Source organism: Rhopilema esculentum, chromosome 15 (genome assembly GCF_057945365.1).
Source record: "Rhopilema esculentum isolate cy_ngs chromosome 15, ASM5794536v1, whole genome shotgun sequence".
NCBI classification, from domain to species: Eukaryota; Metazoa; Cnidaria; class Scyphozoa; order Rhizostomeae; family Rhizostomatidae; genus Rhopilema; species Rhopilema esculentum.
Genome location: NC_142829.1, coordinates 3,616,037 through 3,637,107, shown reverse-complemented (window position 1 = coordinate 3,637,107; position 21,071 = coordinate 3,616,037). Strand labels below are relative to the sequence as shown.

The following is a 21,071-nucleotide window of genomic DNA, read 5'->3' as shown; positions in this document are numbered from 1 at the left end:
TTATTGATTTATATCTCCTCTATTTACCTGCAACAGAAAAGGCACTGAAATAGTTGTGAGCCACGAGAAAATCATTCATTAAAACAAGCAATTTTCCATACTGAACCCTATTGCAGCTCGCTTTTTGCCACTATTTAAAATGGCGGAAGTTAACAAATTTGCCTCACTCGGCAGTACGCAGCATGACCCGAGTAAGATATTTAGCGCCTTCGGCGCTGCTATATCATTGCCCCTGCCCCTCCAAATAAAATCCCAAAACGAGGTAGATATAATATGGCACAATATGATAACTTACTTGTTTTTATCACATGACAGTGGAAAAGATGATAGTGATCGTTAGGAAAATTTGCTAGTGAAGATTTGGCTCAAGTCTAAGAATATGAAGCTACTTGCAGTTTTTAACTCGCTTCCTGACATACTCTACTTATGGTTCGATGAAGGCTATTTGAAGCACCTAAAGAAAACGCTCAGCAGAGACGAATTCATGAAGACCCTTGATCTGGATTCTGAAGATGTACGCTTAGATGTCATTGGTCAGTTTTTCTCTCCTTTGATTGCCTCTCAGAAGTACATGATTGATACAGGTGACCCCTATTCATCCATTAGTGGTGAAGATGGAAGTATCATTGTTATTCGCCAATTCGATAACCATTTTTACGTTTCTTTGTGCGGAGATGGCGAAGAGTCTGAATGGTTTCTGCAGCGAAGGATTCACTTCTTCCATTATCTTGTAAACGCACTTTACGGGCCTTCAACAGACCAGTTGAAGCCTTCATCAACCCTGCAACGCCAACATAGATGGCAACGTTTAAGTAGCTTGTTAAAGACTTGGCACACATTATGTCAGCAAGAGCAAATGTTCCTTGTTGAAGCCCTCGAAAGGCTCAATGTAAATGGCCACTTGAACTCAACTTGTCTGCAGCTTCTTGGAGAAGCTTTGTCTAAGGCTAGTAAAGGAAGCAATGCGGTGCATTCTTTGCTACTTGTAAACAACAAGCTGCTGGGTCTGTACTCTCAACCAAATGCTTTTGATCTGAAGACCTCAGACATTCTGCTTCTAACAGTATTTGCTAAAAACCTATTCAAATATACTGACATTTTAGTACCCTTCTCACTCAATAAGGCACCTCCACAGTTATTGCATACAGATGCTGAAAAGCTAGAAAGTGAAGTGTTTAATAGACATGATGCGACCACACCAATATCTGTGGACAATCCTGAGACCACTAGGAATATTTCAAAGAAGCCTAATGAATCCCCTTCATCAGTGGGAGACTATGTGTCTGCTAATTCAACACCGCTGGTTGAGCCTACCTTTTCTTCTCTAGAAAAGTTTCATACCCCAAAGGGAGGCTCTCCAGTCTCACTTTCTGGCATAGATAATCTTGAGAAAGATGTAAGTTATCTGCAATCTGAAGTTGATTATGACAGCTCAAAAGAATCTCCTATTCAGAGAATTGATTATTCTCCTAGCAGCAGCGAAGACTCTGCCCCAGCTTCAGAAGATTCTAGTTCAAAAGAAGGCCAAACCAATTCAACCAAAATGGAAGATCCTGGGAAGCACCAACAGATTTCATTGTTCCTTAAAGATTCTGATTGTCCTTATATACCTCATGTCATAGATATGATAAAACTTGATTCAGCTACAGTGCTGATTATTGTCTCTGTCAGTAAGAATGCTAAGCATGTATTGCTTATTTATCAAATTCTAAGGTCTTTAAAGGTAATTCTAGAAAAGGAAAAGCTTCTGTCACTGACTGATTCAAATTTTATGTCAAAGCTGTATGAAAAGCTTGATAGCAATATCAAAACATTGACTTATAATATCTCAAATCAGGTAGATCTTCAATATGAGGTACTTGATAGAAATATCGCAGTGCTAAAGCAACGATGGGAAAGTGCAAAACAGAATGAGCTCAAAGCATTCTTAGAATCCTCTGAGGATCAAGAAATGCCTGCGAAGCTGTATTCGTCAATAATTGAAGTTGTCAAAGGAATCAAGTCAGTTTTTTCATTTATTTTTATTTTATCAAAACCCATGAAGCAAGCACGTTTTGAGCGGCAAATGAAAATATTATCACAGATACATGAAATGGCTGTCAACAGGTTGTCAGATTATAGCAGCTTTTTACAAGTTCGTGGCCAAAGAAATGTGACAATGACTGCATATCATAATGATTTTCCTGGACTGGTTCATTATATTTACATCAACAGAACATCAAACCAGCTCATATCACCCTCAATTAATCAGCAAACATCAATGAAATCAAGCATGCAGCACAGAATAAAGCAGAATGTTTGGCAAATGTGGCAGTATGCTGAAAGTCATGTTTCTCAAGGCTACTCTTCTTTCATCTTGAAAGACGGTGAGTTCAAGTACTCATATTTTATTTGGTTTGAAGATGCCATGGGCAAGCCTATGCCAGTTTTGGAAATTCCAAAAAGAAGCTTTGCTACCATTCTAACTGGAGCCACAAGTGGTGATTTCTACAAGGACCTTATAAGGCACTGCTTTCCTGGTATTTCACCTGATTCTATGCATTGCTACGAACTGTTCTGTGTTCATGTTGGTATGGCAAGTAATAGATTTGTGGCAGCATCATGCAAGAAACTGGCAAGTCAGTTATGGGAAGCATCTGGAGAGGCAAGCTCACCAATAGGTTTGCTTTAAAGCAATTGCTGTGATATTTGATGATTACAATTTAGCTGTATCAACATATTAAATTATGAAGTATTCATTCATGCCTATTGAGTTGCGAAATGGGTTATCTGGGTATTCAACTATTCAGTAGATTTCCTGGAATGCAGGTTATGCAGGGAGCTTATAAATGTAGCAAATGTATGCTTTTGTGCAACTACACAGTTTTTGTTTTCCATAAAGATAACTATTTCATCATTTAAGGAGGGTGGAGGAGTAGTGATCACACCATCTTGCAGATCAATGTGGCAAGCAAGCTAGGTTTAAAACAATAATTTTTTTCATTACTAAAATTTCAAAAAGGCCTTCTTAGAAGACAATTTGTCACATAGAAAACCTTGTATGTGCATATGTATGTGTATATTTTTGATGGCTCATTACCAGCAAGGATGCTCTGGTCTTATTCCACTGTAAATTTGTCAAATTCATTTGCTTCCTTTTTTGGATAAAGAGCAGGAAAAGCATGGAGTTTTGAAATAGACATTACCTCTTTAGGAAGAAACCTCGGTATTTAACACTGCCAACAAATGCAAAGTATGATATGGTACCACTTTGTTAAATTTCATTTTTTTAGGGGCCTAGTGTGGGCTTGCACGATTACTGTTGCTTCATTGAGATGAAATTGCCTAAATGGCTCTAAACTGGATAAATTTTGCCAGATTGAGGCTACAGTCTCTATGTCTTCTATGCCTATGACTTTACTGCACACCTTATTCTTTGTTATTCCTAAAGAAAATACTCATTTGCGTCATTGTGAATGCTTAAGAAATCAGAAATTTTGTTAATGCTTAGCATTTCAGATAGAATTTCATACTTATATTTTAGTGATTAGAATTTTACATTTTTCCATTTGATGTTACCTTTTGCAACCAGATTCAGATGATGGTATCACTCATTTTAGTAATTTTTAATTCACATCTGGCAGTTAGTGTTTTAGACGTAAAGTGTTGACTATTTTAGGGTTGTTTTCATAGTTGTAGACATCGCTAAATGGGGCATGTACCTCTTTCACAAGTTCCGATGCCATGTACTAAAATATGTAAAGTAGCCACGGATCTAGTCATTCTCCTATGGCAGAACATTTTAAGACAGCTTGCCTAGTTACACTCTTTTTTTATAAGAACCAATAAATTTAAGTTCAGGCTGACTGTTCTTAATTTTTTCGAAAATCTGAGGCTGGATTGTTCTTAAATTGTTCCGAATCTAATAGGGTGTAAGCAGTGCGAGTGCTAGCTTTTTCGCTCTAGGGAGGTGTTCAGGCCTCATTTGCCAACAAAGTGAGTGAGACAACCTTCATTTGCCGACAAATTTGAATATTCGACGAAAAAGCACCCACACATCGCTAAAAATCCTCGATTTTGAGAAAAAACGTTGTTCAAAATTGCATTTTGCAGAAGCTTAGCCTCAGCTTGTTCTTAATTTGTTCTTAACTTTTGACCAATTTTGAGGCTTGTGTTCTTATAAAATTGTTCTTATAAAAAAAGAGTGTATTAGCTCATCCTGGCCGAGGGGCAATTCACTCTTTCAAATAGCGTAGTTTTTCCCTAAAACAAAAGGATTTCTAGGGATTTTCAGATAAAACAATAGGATTTTCACAAAAGGTGTACGAGATTTTCTTGGAGTTATTTGCCCCTCGATCCTGGCCAGTCTGCAAGTTGACGAACAAATCTTTGCGCCCACAACATTCCACAAGCCCAAAACAGTGCTCACCCCTCCGTTTGCAAGTTAATCGACACTTTTTATCGACGTCTTGGTGTGATCAATTTTGAGAATTTCGTGAATCCACGCGAAATTTTTCAAAAGTTGTTATATAACTTTGTATAACAGTTAATGTTTAACTTGGGAATAACCTCGTGACCACTTAACCAGGGTTTCTAAGAAGGCAGCAACCAAGTGCACAATTGCGTAATGAGAGGCAGAACTTTCGCTAAATTGTACCTCACTGTACCTTTAGTACAAAGACTGTAAATTATTAAGTATAAATTGTTTTCTATCCCATTGCAAAGAAATACCTAGTCATTTTAATTAGATTTTTTTATTAGAATTGCAACAGATGTTGAGCATATAGCTATTTTATGTTATTGGTCTGCAAACTGTTCTTCTAAGACCCCGTTTACACTGTCCCGTGCAAGTTTGGAACCGTGACAAAACTGTCGCGGTTCGCCCTTACGTTTACACTAGCACTGTGGAACCGTGACGATTTTGCTCTGCTATCCGGAACAGTTTGGACCCTGCTTTGAAAGCGAACGAATTTTGTACCGTCACGGTTCCGTTTTTGAACGGGTCAGTGTAAACACCTCCAAGACGATTTTGTCACGGATTCACAAAGAGGTCTTTTGTATGGCTGTTTGAGGTAATCGAGGCTTCGATTGTGGCGTAATTACGTTGTCAAATTCTGAAGAAAAGGAAATTCTGAAGAAAAGACGACCAAAGAAAAGGCTTGTATTGTTTCCCAGTCCAAGCCTTGATTGGACTTTGAAGTTTTGTAGTCTAAAATAACACTGAAAATTGAAGCCACCTTGTCGTTCGTCCAAGTAAAGTTTTTATCGGCCTTCCACTGCATTTTAACTCTCAATAAAAATTCGATTGTTGACTTCGGCGGCAAAATAAAAGCCTTGGTTGACTAAATACAGCTTTTTCTAAACAATGTTCTGCCATTAAATTCTGAAGCCATTACACTGTACCGGTACAGTGTAAACGGAACGGCTAAACGAAACAATTTGGAACCGCGACAGTGTAAACACTTGCGAACCGTAACGGTACAAAATTGTCCCGGGACAGTGTAAACAGGGTCTAAGACATGCATTATTGAGTGTCACTTCATGCAGTAGACTAGCACTGTCTTGACTGGAAGTTTTATCCATAAGAGCCATAGTCTATTTGTTATGTATTTCCATACTGTAGAATGGTTCTGGCAAAGAAATAGAGGGTTTTAAAGTAGAGACCCAAAAAATAGATGTTGCGTATGCGAGCGATCAGGATTTTTAATTTTCTTCAAGTTTGATGCAATATCCTGCATAAATGACCTTGTTATTTGCTAAAACCCAAACGAGATTTGGATCACATATCGGTAAGGAATGCAATTTTTTATATAACTGTTAAAATTGGAAAAAGAAAATACAATATTCTGTGCTGTCCACAGTAGAAATAGACATGACGTCATCTGGTTCTGGCTATGAACAGCATTTAACAAATACTTTAACAGTAAACTTATAGAACAAATACTTTGTGAACCATGGCACCATTAAATTTGGCAGAAGCTAGCATGCACCACTTTAGGGCAGGCGAATCATGGGTTTAGGGTAGATGTCAGGGATGCTGTCAACGGAAGAAACAACAAAGGAAAATACAAATTTCCCAAAAAATTCCAATTAATAAATGCATTTGTCATCGAAATCTTTATTTGTGTTTTAAGTCATGTTAAATAGTGCTCTAAAGTGCATGAAAATAGATATTTTATTTTTCACCAAATCTATGGGCACATGATGTTGATAATAAATGTATCCAGCGGGTATTTAACGCTGATTTCCACTTTTGTCGATTTGCAGTTGCGTAGGTTTGTACAATGGTCTTCATCACCAGTTTCATTGTCACAAACCTCTGCTGCTGCATCGTCGTTATTCAGACCATCAATGACGTCATCATCAGTAGAACTTTCGTAATCGCATTTGTAGTATGCCTTGTATGCTGATTTCAGAAGTGGGTCGATGATTTCTCCACTTGCATCCTTTAGTGGTTCCCCTTTAACCTCAGGGAGCCATGCAACCACCCCTGACTTTAGCTGCTCTACTGTTAATTCAGAAGGCACCGACTTCAACATCATTATCTAAAAGATATACACGTTCGTAAATGTTTGATTTAAGGTAATAAGGAAGATGCTTTTGCATATGAATTTGCATTGCCAAAACAAAAATTTCCGGTTATTTACCCAGATGTTGTTTACATAGTCAGGAACATTTCCATGAAATTTATCTTAGAACCTGGAAAAGTTTATTGAATATATAGCGCCATGTTTTCTGATCTTGGCATACTGCTGAAGAGAGCCAGCTAAGGCCTTTTAGCGCTTTTAGATGCCCTCAAACATACTATAGATGCTCGAGCCTCGAAAGATTCACAAATCGCTACCTTTCCTCTCGCTTCTTCTATTTATTGCACATCGTTTGAGGCTCTTGTACCTAAGGCAGCTAAAAAATCGACATAAAACCATTTCGACCTTGTAAGTTCTCATTTACGCTCTTGGCAACAGGTTAGTTCCCTTGGTTACCTCTTCATGGCTGCCTTAAAGGCAATCGACAGATACTAAATGGGCTTAAGTCGTCTTTTAATCAAGAATTGACCAATCAGCGAGTGTGATTCCACCAACACGCTTATTGATTGGCTAATACTGATTGACAGATGGCTTAATCCACTTTTATATCTGTCGATTGCCTTTAAAAACACAAATATTGACGTATTTCATGTTTACCTGTTGTGTTTCTTTGCATCTGGTTGGGATGTGCGAGATGTATGCATTATCACCGTCTCCAAAAAGAAGGAACTTTTGGCAGCCTGGGTAGGGCTCATCAGATTTGTATCGTCTTAAATCCAGGACTTTCTTTACACGAAGCTGTAAAACAACGACTAAGAATCAATTGCTCATAAAGATCTGAATATCATATATAAAAGATAATATCTCTGTTTGTGTATATCCTATTTGAGAAGATTTCTTTGCTAATTTGAGAAAAAGTTTATCGCCAATCTGACCTTAGATACCATGATAGTTGCACCTCCCATTGATATCCGTAAATATTATAAATCAGAAGTTACACAAATGCAAGAGAAAAACTCACGTTACATTGAGTAATGGGTGTAAACACCGATCCTGCTCCGAAACCAATCGTTGCCAGGAATGTATTTCCAGTTGTCAGCAAGTCAGCAAGTTTTATCGGTACCTGAAAGGAAAATAAGCTACCGTAACATTTACTGGTTATGTTAGGTATCGTTTGTCAAAATAAGCCTGTGATTTTTTGACATCGCAGTTAACTAAACAATGACAAATGAAGGTAGGCTACTCAACTGTATCTTGAGTGGAAGAATTTGAAATGTTTGCTTTTATATACTGAAACAATGTGTTTAGTGTCGCTTATTGTTTTAATATGCATTTGGGGCAGCAGAGAAGGCAAGCAGTGCCCTTCACTCTGTAAAAAAATATTATAGAATCTTGTAGATAATTGATGACTAGTTTAGCCACTCTCATTATGATAATTTCCATTAGAAATTCAAAAAATTGAAAAATTTCCCTTTTTTGCTATCGGTCTTTGATATCGGAAAATTCATTTACAAAAGACGACAATAAACTTTAAAAATACCAACGGTGTCTTATAAGATAATGACTATTTTGCCCATCATCAGACCAAGGATGTTACGCTTATTTTATGCCTTGATATAAAAAACACGCTAAAGTAAACAATTATTTGATTCTTTTGATTATTATTTTCCTTTTTATCCTCTCAATGATTCTGCAACCATGAAGTATTGAGGCTAAGAAGACAATCAAAGTCTTACAGCCAGCTCATTTATCGTTGCCATAACTTTCGTAAAATCAAAAATTTCGAATAATGACAAGGCCATTTAATACCTACTTGCATGGAGAATTTTGTCAACATTGTGCCTATGTTTAGAGCTTGTGACTGAAAAGTCCCAGCTGTATTGGTGAAACAGATCCATGCTAATACTTCATTTTGCATCCCTCCCCCACCCTTCACAAACAATCGATTTCGGTAGTGGAAAAATTCTTCTATTTGCCCTTAGCACCAGCAATGCCCCTCCTGCCTTAAGTTTGTACAGGCACCCCTGTTTCCTACTTCCTTTAAGAGGGATTGGACAATATGTCACATACTGGTGCCTTTCTATTTCATTTTATTCTCCGATTGGCAGTCATGCATAAAGAACAAGGGAACAGCTTTTTTCGGGAATATTGATATAGCACGTACCCTGTAGTTTATGCTGATAAAGATGGCGGGATTCTTTGCATGTGCATTTTTAACTGTCTCAGCACAGCTGGAGTCGGTGAACTGGAACAAGGCAATCCCATGGTACCAATGTGGTGACAGTCTTAATGCAGATATATGCATGCCATACACTTCATTTCGACCATTCACTTTGCCAGGTATAACAAAGTTATGGCCTGTCCTATTGTTGCTTATGCCATCCGCTGATTTCTATAACGAAATATGACAAAATAACATATAGTGTTGCTGGCCAGTTGCCTGAAGAAGAATAGGAAAGAAAGTCCAGAACCAACGTTAGCTATCTAAATCCTTGACGTTAGCTATCTTGAGTCTGTGGCTAGACATTATCATTAGCCTAGGTTGACTTCAGCAAAACACGCATAGTTTCCAAGTGTTTTCCCAACGCTCTTGCCAAAGCAGATGCAACTCCTCCTCAATGGTAAAAGCTTCGGTCTTGTTCTTCATGGATTTCACCTTGCCCTGTCAGCTCTTTCGATTAGCCAATGCTATTATTCAGTCGTATATGATTGAATAATAGCGAAGATTTTTACCATGGGTACAATATGTTAACGGCCATATATGGGAAATTATTTCTGCAGCTATGAAAAGGTATTATAGAAACGCATAACAGATATGAAATGAATTTTTGACGGAGATGTCAAATTATTCTACAGCTGATCCAAACTATCTTTACCTTAGGACACTCGAATGTCTTGTAGCATCGGTCATTAAAGCGTAGCGGTGTTGCACTTGGACAAACACATTTCTCAATTTGTTCACAATCATCGTCATAAACGCTGCGGACAACCCTGTTGCCACAGGTTGGCTGTATCGAATCTTTACAGACTTTGTCTTTCAGTAGGTCACCAGAGCAAGCCTCTGAATGGCAAAAAGCTGCAAACAAAAGTTTCAAGAAGGTTGATGCTTGAGGAAAAACGACCCTTTCAAAATGCAAAAACTTTGTTTAGTAGGGATTTTAGAATTTGATCCACACAATCCAAAAGACATCTTCTATTAGATGTCTCTGCTGTTCACTGTATGTTTCCAAGATACATATAGATATGCAAAATCAGTTAAACATGTCAAAGAACAGGCGAGAAAATAAGCTATGAACAGAGACAGAGATAAAGAGGTTTGTTCATGTGGCCATATATCAGCCAATACGTACGATATTTAACTGATTTTGATCATTTGCTGGTTTTCCGTGATGGTTATGGGATTCAAAATGAAAACTTCTAAAAATTGATTTTTGTGACATTAAGAGGGCCGTTATTTGAGGTTGTGTTTATTTGAAAATAGCAATTTGATTAAAGAGCAATCTGGTTATTATTGCAATGTTATTTTGCTATGGCTGGCAGGAGTAGACAGGCATAATGTTTCCAAGGAAGCTGCAGCTGAGAAAACGGTGATTTTTAAAAAACTAAAATTAAAAAAATTTGAGCCTGTGCTCATGTGGCCATACCTCTGCCAATTTGTAGTACATTTAACTTATTTTGCATACCTAGAGATATTTAATGACGTTTTCAGGTTATCTGGTCAAATTGAAAGATAATTTAGAATTTAATTTTTTGACGTCCTCACTTTGGAACACTTTGTATATCTGTTTATCTTTGGGACTTTATCTGTTTTGGTACATCAACATTACTTACTTTCAATTTGTTTTACTTTTTTAATTTTCCTAGGTTTTTTGCTTTTGCCGAGGCAAGTGCGGTGATTTATAAAATTTAGAACAGATTAAATCGATAGACCTCTCAATGCATGTGGGAAGGTAGGACCAGGATAAAATTTCTCCCCAGCATCTCTTGTGAGTCTGCAATTGATGGTTCAGATTGTTAGAACCAAGAACTTGTCTGATTATTCATATATTCGTATCTATTTTCATTCCACTATCACTTTTAGGATAAACTTTCCATACTGATTCTTCTGAAGCGCTGTTTTACAAAATGGTAATTAACAACAATGAAAAAGTGCGGAGCAAGCAGATAAAAATAGACCTACTTACCGGGAATAACTGCCAAAAGAAGAACAAAGGACAAGTTAACAAGGGTCTTTGAAGATGACTGATGCATCCTGAACAAAAGTGCATCAGCAAATTAGGCACATATACTTATAATTCAAGCCGGAGCCTAAGTATTAATTATTATTATCAACGTAGTCTTACAACAGTAGAATGTAACTGAAATAACGACAAATGAAATGTTGTATCTTCGTAAGGTTGCAATAAGGCAATGATTGTGAATTACAATAGGGCCTAAGAAGGCTTTTCATCTAATAAAAGTTTATGCGCCATACAAAGAAACAATTGTAATTCCTTTCTTTCAGCTTCTTACTAATAAGAAATCTTAAAAAGCACTAACTAATATAATTAATGGTTCATGGGATAAAACGGGAAACTTTCCAGCTGGAAGTATTGCCGGCTGAATCTTTCCAAATATATGGTAGTGTACAAATTATTATATGATCATTCAAGGCGATTAAAGGTTATGATTGGACTGTAGCAAAATATGTTTTGAGGCTATCTAAAATTCATCCATTTCACAAAAACGTTTTTATTTTGATGAACTTAGAAAAATGACAATATTTTTTAATTCATATAAATTAAAAAGGCCATGTTTTTTCTCTTATCTGACTCCGCTGTTTTATTGTATTGATCAGAACATTCGTGAATTATTGCTGTATTGCTTGTGAAAGTATATCAAAACTTCAGACAATTCAACTGAGATTTGATAAATTTAAAGGAAACGAGTTCATTCAAGAAGCCGGCTTTGAGGCGAGCTAAGATTGGTCTAGATTAATAGAATAGAGATTGATAGAATAGACGAAGAATTATCAACAGAAATTGCCTGCGCAGATGATGTCGACTTTATAGGTATATAATAAAACATAAAGATGTTGGCGAGATAAGCAAAGTATTAAAGAAGTATAAACTATTGGTCAATAACGAAAAAAGGGAATACACTACCATCAATAGAAAGAAATAAAAAAGGAAGAGGAATAGAGAAATGCAAAGAAAATGGGCTCACTATTAGGAGATGAGGAAGATATCAAAAGAAGAAAGCAGTTAGTCACAGCATCGATGAACAAAATAAATGCAAAGAAAAAGATAAAGTAAAGCTTGAGAAGAAATCAGGATATATAGAGCATTAATAATATCAGTACTGCTCTACAACTGTGGAACATGGGGAGTTTCATCAAATGTACAACAGAGATTGGATGCATATCACCGGAGGCAGTTACGTAGAATTCTAGGAATAAGATATCCAACACGCATATCGAATAAGAAATTGTATGAAGTGAGGGGAGAAAAACCAATATCATACACTATGAGGAACCAAAGGGGGGAACTATTTGGTCATATCTTGAGAATAGACAGAAATATACCAACATTTAAAGCCATGGAATTGTACTTCATAAATATAAAAGCCAAAGGATTCAGAGGAAAACCAAGAACAACTCTACCAAAGGTACTGAATGATGATCTAAAGGCCAATTACAATAAAGACCCTTATACAGCTGAACTACTGTCACCGGGGAAAGCTCAACACCAAAGAAGATCTGGAATGATTGAGAGCACTGGCCCAAAATAGGAAGGGATGGGAGAAGTTAACAAGAGCAATAATTTTGAAGACTGGAGAAGCAGCGACAGCTAATGGTGAAGAAGCGGAACTCCAACAAACAACAACAAGATGGGTCTAAACCAACCGAGGCAGAATTAGATTGCTCTAAACCAACGAAATCACAGAAAAGTGGAAGTTCAATAGCAATCACTGCCAAAATAACTTGGAACATCCAACATTTTGCGCTGTGCTTTTCTATTTCTTATTTGTTTTCCCGAATACTACTACTTCTGTCCCACTTTCCCTCCAAAACAATGTTGAAAGTATAGTATAATACCAAACAAGCTATAAGAAAAAGCGTTCTATGTACCCCCTTTCTTTTTTCTATAGTAAATCTACATTGTTCCTAGGGGGAGAGGGGGTGGCTGAATTTGCCTTTGAAAACTTAGTTAGTGTTCCAAGACTTTTGGCAGTGCTTGTATTATTCAGTCAGCAGTTTTAGCGAACGTGCGTGCATGGGGCATCTATATGGAAGCACATCCTTCAACAAACTTTACACATTTGAATTCATTCTAAGACTTCCAAAATTAGAATGCTTTCAATGCCATTAATTGGCAGGTTTGTACTTCTTGGAGCAAGTTTGTCAATATTATACCCTGACAATGAATATCTCGAGTATTCGCAAAATTAGAATGAGACGTCATCGCCATGACTACAAAACTGCAGGAAAAAACATTTGGCTAAAGAAAGGATTTTTAATTCATGTTAAATAGAGTTATCTTGCACTTGGCTGCCTCACTGCATATTCTCACGCAAAATTAACTATTTGTAAAAATGCAGCCAAGCCGCGATATTATTACAAGGATACCGAACGTATTGAAAGGCTAAAACACTTCAATACTTACTTTTGTCAACAGAATTTAGTCATTAAAATATTGTTAGCTGTGCTATACTAGTACCGACATATTTTTGAATTGAAAACTTGAGTTTAATTAAGAACTTGAGTTTGCTTTGCAAGTGGAAAGTTTAACAAAGTACTGTAATTACATGGTTATAAATACAGAACGATCTTAGTCAAAACATGCAATGTCACATCAATCTACTACTCTAGATTAAAACAATACAAATATTAATGTTTGATTTCAAAGGTACACCATATCATGACACATGACCTTGCTTTTTCCTTCTCGAATCTAAATATAAAGAAAATGCCACGTGTTTTTGATTGCACTGCTCGAGTACAGAAAATAAAGAATTGATGTCGAGTTTCTTTCAGGCAGAAGTGTTTACTTTGCAATTTTTAGAATTAGAAAAGAACAGGTTTCAAAAGAAAACTTGGATATCAAATGTGAGCCTGCTATTGAATCTGAAAAGATTAAAAACGTGTTCCTTCTAATGTTACTAAAGCTTGCTGTTATTAGAATCACTGTTTGTGTAATGTTAAGATTGCATCTCGAGAGATGTGTAATGTTAAGACAGATGTCAACGTCATGCTTTCTTTAGGTCACCCAACCAAAGCTTAAGTCCGTCGTTGCCAGACGCAGTTGTTTTCTTTCTGTTGCTGGATGATGACCAAAATCTCTTCAGATTAAGATTTAAACAGAGTTTTATTTTTGTGCTCACAAGAAACAAATCATTTTTTGGTTGTACACAAATTAAAAATGTCTTTGAAAAAAGCAAACAAATTGAAACATGCGAAAGCTTTTTGAAATACGAATAGCGTTAGAATGTTTCAAAATGCTGATTATTAATCAATTTGGATTTTATGCTCTTCTTAGTGTTGAATGCAAGATAATTTTGTTGGCAGAACAAATTTTCCTGCTCAATAGAAAAGAATCAAAAGAAAAATTTCATACGTCCCTTCATACGTTGATAATGTTGGTGGGCATTGTGCACTATAATGAATATGTATAATTCAGATTACATGAACTAAAAAGAAGGCTGTTCTTGACTTAATGATTTCTATGAATATCGTTGATATATAATCACAACTTCCTTATATATCCTTTGTTTCCATCATATTGCTTTCCATTCACATAAAATGCTGTTTTTGGTTGACCTTGAACGCTTTTTGAAAAACTCCACCAAGTAACTATGCTGAGAAGGAATAAAAGAAAGCAGGGGAGGGTTAGTTCCCTCCCTTTTGTGTCATTTGTCACCGGATTAGGAATCGTTCACTTACTGATCCCACTTTTGACCAACTTGACTTCATGTTAGAACCATGTTGAACTGAGCGTAAAAGAAATTTTTTGCTCTATCAATATACAATACCAATGAGCAGATATAATTTGACTGTTCCACAAAAAAGATTATCGAGATTACGTTTCAGCTGACTTGGCAGGGGAACAGAGTTTACGCAAAAGCAGGGGCACAGAGTTTCAGCGAACTTGCGATCAAGAAACATGTACCAACGATTGTGAAAAAAACAAAAATAAAGAAAATAATTTTCAGATAATTAACAGCTTGAAAGAATTGTTAGAATCAAATATCAAAATTAAGGAGCAAGGATAGCCTTTTACTGCAAATGAAAAAGAAGTCAAGGTAGAGGGCCCAAGATTGCAAAAAATTGAAGCAATTTGTTGCTACTCTTCGACATTATCATAAGGTTAGAGCTTTTGGGTGGAGTTTACAGGGGCAACGTAAAGTAGGAAATTGCAAAACTGCATTTTGTCGCAAAAATTTCTTCGGTATTGTAGAATTGCTGATCAAAACTTTACTAATGCAAATGACGTACGCGATTCCAACAAAAACAAAAGGACTTCTAGATATTTTCAAACCAAACAATAGGATTTCTGCAGAAGGTCTGCCAGAATTTTATGGAGAACTTTTGCCCCTCGATAAGAGACATGCCCAGCCAGTGTGATTTTGTTTCAATTCTATAATGTTTATTGGAAAGTTGATTTGAAATTAGGGGGGAAACATCGCACACGTTCTCCACAAAAATTATTAAAGACAACGAGCAGCTCTATTAGACGTAAACAAAGTTCATTTTGATTTAAATTTGAAACTAAAGCTTTTGAAGCTTCTGTATGAAGCATAGAGGGAGCATTTATGATTTCATATCCCAGTTGTGAAAAATAAGGTATCAGACAATAACCAGTTACCAGCAATTGATATTTGAATCACAAATAAAATTGCTTGAGTGTGTATTGCTTGAGAAGGTAACTGCATTCGCGTTTTCTATAAATTAATCTATGAAGCATAATGTTTTGAAAATACGCTTGCATGCTTGTGTGTTCAAATGTGTATCATTAAAATGAGTTTATCGTGGTGAAGTCACGGCACCCTTTATTTGCATAAGATGATTTGAAAAATATGAAGCTCAAGAGCCTTCATATCATAAATTTTAATTTTATATTCAAATCATAAATAATATTGAACTACATTTCATGAAGATAATTTCAGCTACATAAAAAGAGGGTTCCAAAGTACGTTAACGAATATCAGTTACACTATTTATAATTACCTGATGTATCTTGAACTGAAAAGCCTTCTGTATGCCTCTTTTACCTTGAAGTATTGAACTGATGTTATGGCTTCGCAAATTTATACGAAAAAATCCACGCAAAAACCGGGGGTTTGGTAAAGTTGTTCGGAAACACTGCATCGCCTCTCATTGGCAGTTGATCTTGGGACACACAATGCTTTTTGCGTACTCTTGGGGAACGGGGAAAATTAAGCCTGCGTGCAGACCCTTGACTCTTTCCGAGTCTGCACGCAGGCTAGGAGAATTGGGTCTGGTAAAGTCAATGAAGTGAATAGAACCAAGTGGCGGCTCGTGGGGTAAATTTTTGGTGGGGTTGATGACGTCATATTCGAAATCTAAAGCCATAGACACGGAACGCCAAGAATAATACAAAAGCCTTTCCATTCTTTACTACCTCTAATCAACAAGGCTGTCATTATTTTGAAAGTTTTGATTGAAAAAAAAACAAGTGTTACTATTAATAATGCATAATTTTTATTAAGCAAAGTTTCAACTAGCCCCAAAGGAATTCAGATTCGAGCAGAATTGGCCAATCAGAAGGCAGTCATCAATTGAATAGTCGAGTCATGAGAGGCACTTGATTGGTGCATTCTCTGCTAGTTTGGGGTTAGCCCCAAAAGCTCGGGAGATGGTTTCCGATACGCGTGTTTGTTCAGCTTTCGAAAGAACCGCGGGCAGTGGGACCTATACAAACTAGAGATAAACAAACAGTGAAATTCGAAGCAACGAAATTAGTGAACAGTGCTAAATTAATAATGGACGTTGATTTTATTTACGTTTATAAATCTACAACTTATTTTTGGAAATCTTTGGTGAGGCTGAGCCCCACTAGCCCCAATACGCGAGCCGCCACTGATTAGAACCTTATTGGGTAAAGTAAAAACTTTACTTCTTCTTTGGCACTTGTGAGATAAACACCAGGGGATGACCCTTCAGGCCCCTTAAATTAGATAAACTAGCAAGAACCTATTTAACATGCAGTGATAACCGATTTGTGCAGCAATACATCGCAATAAAATTCCTTACAATGAGCCCATCATCTTGCTGTGGAACTAACAAAATAATCTTACAAGAGAACTTGGCTAGAAAAGTACTATGATGGTAGGGATGTGTAATATAGTTGATTTTACAGGCATAGATTTTGTTGATTAGTAGGATATTTTGACTTCAGACATGATTCTGCATTGTTACTTGGAACCAGTGGCGGATTTAAGGGGGGCAGTTGCCCTCCCTCACCGAGTTGAAGCAAGTCTAGCGCTCCTCTTTGGAAACGATTTTGCACAATTATTATGAAAATTTCTGTCAGTAGTAAGGGTCTGTGTAAACAGCGTGCTTTCGTCATCAATTTCTAGAAAATTTCCAGCGCCATCACTACCGCCCCTGCTTGGAACAAGTGACTTGAGAAAGCATTTGTTTTCCTTTTTTCAGACAGTAGATCGATGTTTAGCAATACATTATAAAAAATATGTAGGTACTTGTGTATTGGAAACATTCCATCCTTTGGAACACTTTATGTGCCTTGATAAAAAGCCTAACAATCAGTGCTAGCTTGAGAGCAGAGGCGGATCCAGAGTGAGTTCCTTGGTGCACAGAACTCAGTCAGTTTTCCAACATACAGCTAAAAATAGTGTTGCCTGAAACAAGTAATATTTAAATTAAAAAATTGAAACCTAAAAATTCTTAGTTTTATCACAGTCTCTTGAAAATCTTAAAATTGCCAGTTTCTTCTTTGTCATGATTTGGAAACGATTTTCCAGACGCTGTGGAGGACAACAGCATTCAATCCTAGAACTCGGAAATGAACTTTTTGTGCCTCGGAAGTGAATGAATTGAAACAATAAAATTTTTGTTTAGAACACGGATGGAACTCAGGCCCTATTCGCACTGCAAATATGATAATGTTTGTCAAACCCAATATTCTCACGCCAATTAAAAAAACTTTTTCAAGATTGACAAAGTTTGTCAGACTTCTGTTCGCATTAGGCAGTTTTCTGAGATGTTGTATTGTTATCTAACACGTTATCAGGTTGCCATTAAGAAATTGTACCTTTTTAAATCGTGATATGATTTCAAATAGCACCCTGGGCTGGTTATCATAGATTTTCACGAGATTGTGAAGCTCCAGAGCTCTACGACGGAACCTTCGACCAATTAGTCGAAACGTTACAATTTGTCGGATTTCAGATTTTGCTGTACGCACTCTACCAATTAAGCTAATTCCTGACAAACCCTTGCCGCCTTTGAAGATTGAACAATAAGGGATTAGCATTATCAAGTTTCTAGATGCAGTGCGAATAAGGCCTCAGTCAAAACAGTACCTGGAACTCGGAAATTATACCATATTTGTAAGAGAGCTGTACAATGGCCAATAGTTTATTGGCTACCTATTGTTTCTGTTCTATTGTGGAACTGCAAAACATTGAATTTGAAATGGCCACTGCAGATGTCTTATACTCACGACTATCGCAGCAGTCTAGCAGATTATTAAGCGTTTGAGATAAAACCAGGAGGTATCGTTAATTTTCCAGTAGGGCTAACTACCTTTGCTTTAAATTGCAGTCTTTGATGGCACGGAAAACCTATGCTCAGACGGAACACCATATTTTGATGAATAGGCTGGTGTCTACGGAGGCAAAACAACAAATTACGAGCAAAACAAAAGGGAACAACTTTGCTGTGGCATCCAAAACAAACAAAGGGTATTGAGAAAGGGAGGGAGTTAAAAAAATTTTTAACAGAGGCACTGTTTTTGTCGGAAAGAAATCTAGAATCTAGATTTAAGCTGAATTCACACTAGAAGCGGCGCGTCGCGGCGCGTCACACAGCTAAAACGTAATGACAATAATAACTTAAAATAAATGTAGTTCCTTTTTCGTCAATTTTCGTATTTTATGATGACGTCATTCTCAACGTTGCATACAACAAATCATAATATGCTGATATACAAAATCAGTAACGACCCGAAGGAGTTAGTAAAAGCTGCGAACCATTTTTAAATGCCTTCATAGCGGTTCTTTCTATGAATAATTCAATTAGTTCAATCGACAACGAGTGTAAGTATACTGTAAAATCCTCAGTATCCAGCTGGGTGAACAACAAATTGAGAAGCAATGGAAGCCTCATTTGACTTTTTCTTTTGGCCGTTGATTCTATTTCAAAAAGGCTTTAAAGTTAAAAGTAGTTCGATTAGCTGGCTCCATCAGTCCTGTGTGCAAAGATTTGGTATAGACCATGGTATAGAAACGAGCCAATTGGGGACGGGGTACTGCTCAGTGGTATTGTGTTTTTTAAATTCGAAGAGGGGGCCGACATAGCGCCCATTCCGACAACAGGGCATATATTAGCTAGCCGTGGCTTATTAGGGTTGTAAAAAGGTTGAATTTATCTGAATAAGACCTGAGAATGCTTGTTCAAAAAATTGATCCTTTATTCGACCTGTTGCTCTTCTAGTCGTGCAATTCATCTAGAAACAGTGCCAAATTTATCTACTGCAGCCTTTATTCGTTGTTTGAAAAGGTACACTGCTCGTTGAGGTCTACCCAACAGGATTACATCTGACAATGCTAAAACATTCAAGAATGCTAACAAGAAAATCGAAAAATTGTTGAAAAGTGCAGAAGTTCAAGAATATGTAGCATAGAAGAACTATGTGTGGAAATTTATATTAGAAACGGCACCATGGTTTGGGGGCTTCTATGAGCGTATGGTGCTAGCAGTGAAGCAACCATTGAGGAAAATTCTAGGGAATGCAAGAATTGACTACGAAGAATTAACAACTGTTGTAGCTGAGATCGAGGGTATGGTCAATTCACGACCTTTAACGTACATCTGTTCAGATGAATTTGAAGAACCAATTACACTAGCTCATTTAGTGATTGTTAGACGTATTTTGAATCTGCCAGTCAGTCCATGATGTTGACGAAGAAGATGAGTATGATGCCACGGCTATAGAGAAGCGTGCACGTTACTTACACACCCTTGGACATTTGGACATTTTTGGGCAAGATGGAAAATGAATATTTGCTAAGTCTGGGGGAGTTCCATCGACTCAAGAGCACAAATCATAAAGGGAGCTGAGGTACAAGAAGGAGACGTTGTTGTAGTCAAGGAGTCAGGTGCATCAAGAAATACATGGAAGTTGGCAGTTGTGGAGCAGCTCATTACTAGTGGGGACAATGAATTAAGAGGCAGTGGTGGATTTAAGGGGGGGGGGGTCAACCAAGGGCAGTTGAAGGAAGTCTGGCGCCCCTCTTTTGGGAATTGTGCGCCCCTATTCAAGAATGACAATCAGGTGACAAAGGTTTCTGAGACTTAAAGGCTAATTTATTTCAAGGATTACCTCAAAGTATACAACAATTTTTGTGAAAATTCCCTTACAAAATGAATGGAGAGCCTTCAGTAGTTAGGGACTGAAATGGTTGCATACAGCGTACACTCGTCACCAATTTCTAAAATTTTTCAGCGCCCCCACTACCAACTGCCCCTCCTTCATATTTGCTCTGGATCCGCCCCTGGTAAAAAGAGCAACGGTCAGAGTCGTAAATGGGAGAGGAAGACTCTCGAGGATAAACAGATCTTTGAGACCCTGTATCCACTGGAGGTAATGCAACGAAAGGAACAAGGTAAGAGCTTTGCTTCTTCTAGTTATTTTGATGAAGAACAATGTACGGTCCAAAAAGAAGAAAGAAGACCCAGAAGAAAGGCAGCAATGAATGCGGATACAATGAGAAGAATCTGAACAATTTTTTTGCGGTACAGAATTTGAAAATGGCTTTGAAAAAAGCAAACATTTTAAGACATACTAAAAGCTTTTTCGTCTGACACTCCTCAGAGCATAAAACGTCAGAATAAGGTTCCGAAAGAACACGATGGAAAATATATACCCAGTTGTGGATCGAAATAGGCAAATCAGAAAAACGCAAGCACAAGACCGGTATAGTTAACCAATCAGTGCCGCGAGCCTAAAGAAAAATTACCAATGGAGTCCAAGAGAGAGAACGAACTCCTTTTGTCTACACAATGGCGGCTTTTTCGTTTTTCGAAAAGAAAAATTTAAAGGGCAGCAGGGGAAGGCCTTCAACTGTTCCTTACTACTTTCAAGGAAGAAACTTTCGCGGAAAGAAATTTTCACGGGAAGAAACTTGTGAGGGAAGGAACCTTTGCGTTTTTTAGCGTTTATGGCCTAAAATCGCGGATGATTGATACGCAAAACTTCCTGAAATACTAAATTTGCGAAAATTTATTTTTGAGAAATATCTAGAAAATTTTGCTGTTGATCCTCTTGAAAACTTTGACGAAGAATTATTAAGTTGGACAAATTTTACATCTTTTTCGGTGTT

At 37.2% G+C, this 21,071-nt stretch overlaps 2 protein-coding genes across 2 annotated transcripts; one reads left to right on the top strand and one right to left on the bottom strand.

Moving 5' to 3' along the window:
* The first annotated feature begins 267 nt into the window (after positions 1-267).
* Positions 268-5,908, top strand: LOC135685200 (BLOC-3 complex member HPS1). Its single transcript, XM_065201045.2, has one exon. The coding sequence runs from the start codon at positions 380-382 to the stop codon at positions 2,669-2,671; it is 2,292 nt and encodes a 763-aa protein (XP_065057117.2). The 5' UTR covers positions 268-379; the 3' UTR covers positions 2,672-5,908.
* A 143-nt stretch (positions 5,909-6,051) lies between these two features.
* LOC135685202 (uncharacterized) lies at positions 6,052-15,810 on the bottom strand. The gene is made up of 7 exons (XM_065201046.2): positions 15,712-15,810; positions 10,691-10,758; positions 9,383-9,582; positions 8,671-8,898; positions 7,528-7,629; positions 7,164-7,304; positions 6,052-6,524 (listed from the first exon to the last, which is right to left on the bottom strand). Exons 2-7 carry the CDS (start codon positions 10,755-10,757, stop codon positions 6,171-6,173), a joined length of 1,092 nt encoding a protein of 363 aa, XP_065057118.2. The 5' UTR covers position 10,758; positions 15,712-15,810; the 3' UTR covers positions 6,052-6,170.
* Positions 15,811-21,071: the final 5,261 nt, after the last annotated feature.

What these genes read in the sequence shown, in the direction of transcription:
- LOC135685202 (XM_065201046.2), bottom strand. Translation starts at nt 10,757, where the DNA reads ATGCATCAGTCATCTTCAAAGACCCTTGTTAACTTGTCCTTTGTTCTT. An exon ending in AGACATTCGAGTGTCCTAAG is followed by an intron (nt 8,899 to 9,382) that starts GTAAAGATAGTT and finishes ATTTCGTTATAG; the next exon opens with AAATCAGCGGATGGCATAAG. An exon ending in TTATCAGCATAAACTACAGG is followed by an intron (nt 7,630 to 8,670) that starts GTACGTGCTATA and finishes TTTTCCTTTCAG; the next exon opens with GTACCGATAAAACTTGCTGA.
- LOC135685200 (XM_065201045.2), top strand. Translation starts at nt 380, where the DNA reads ATGAAGCTACTTGCAGTTTTTAACTCGCTTCCTGACATACTCTACTTA.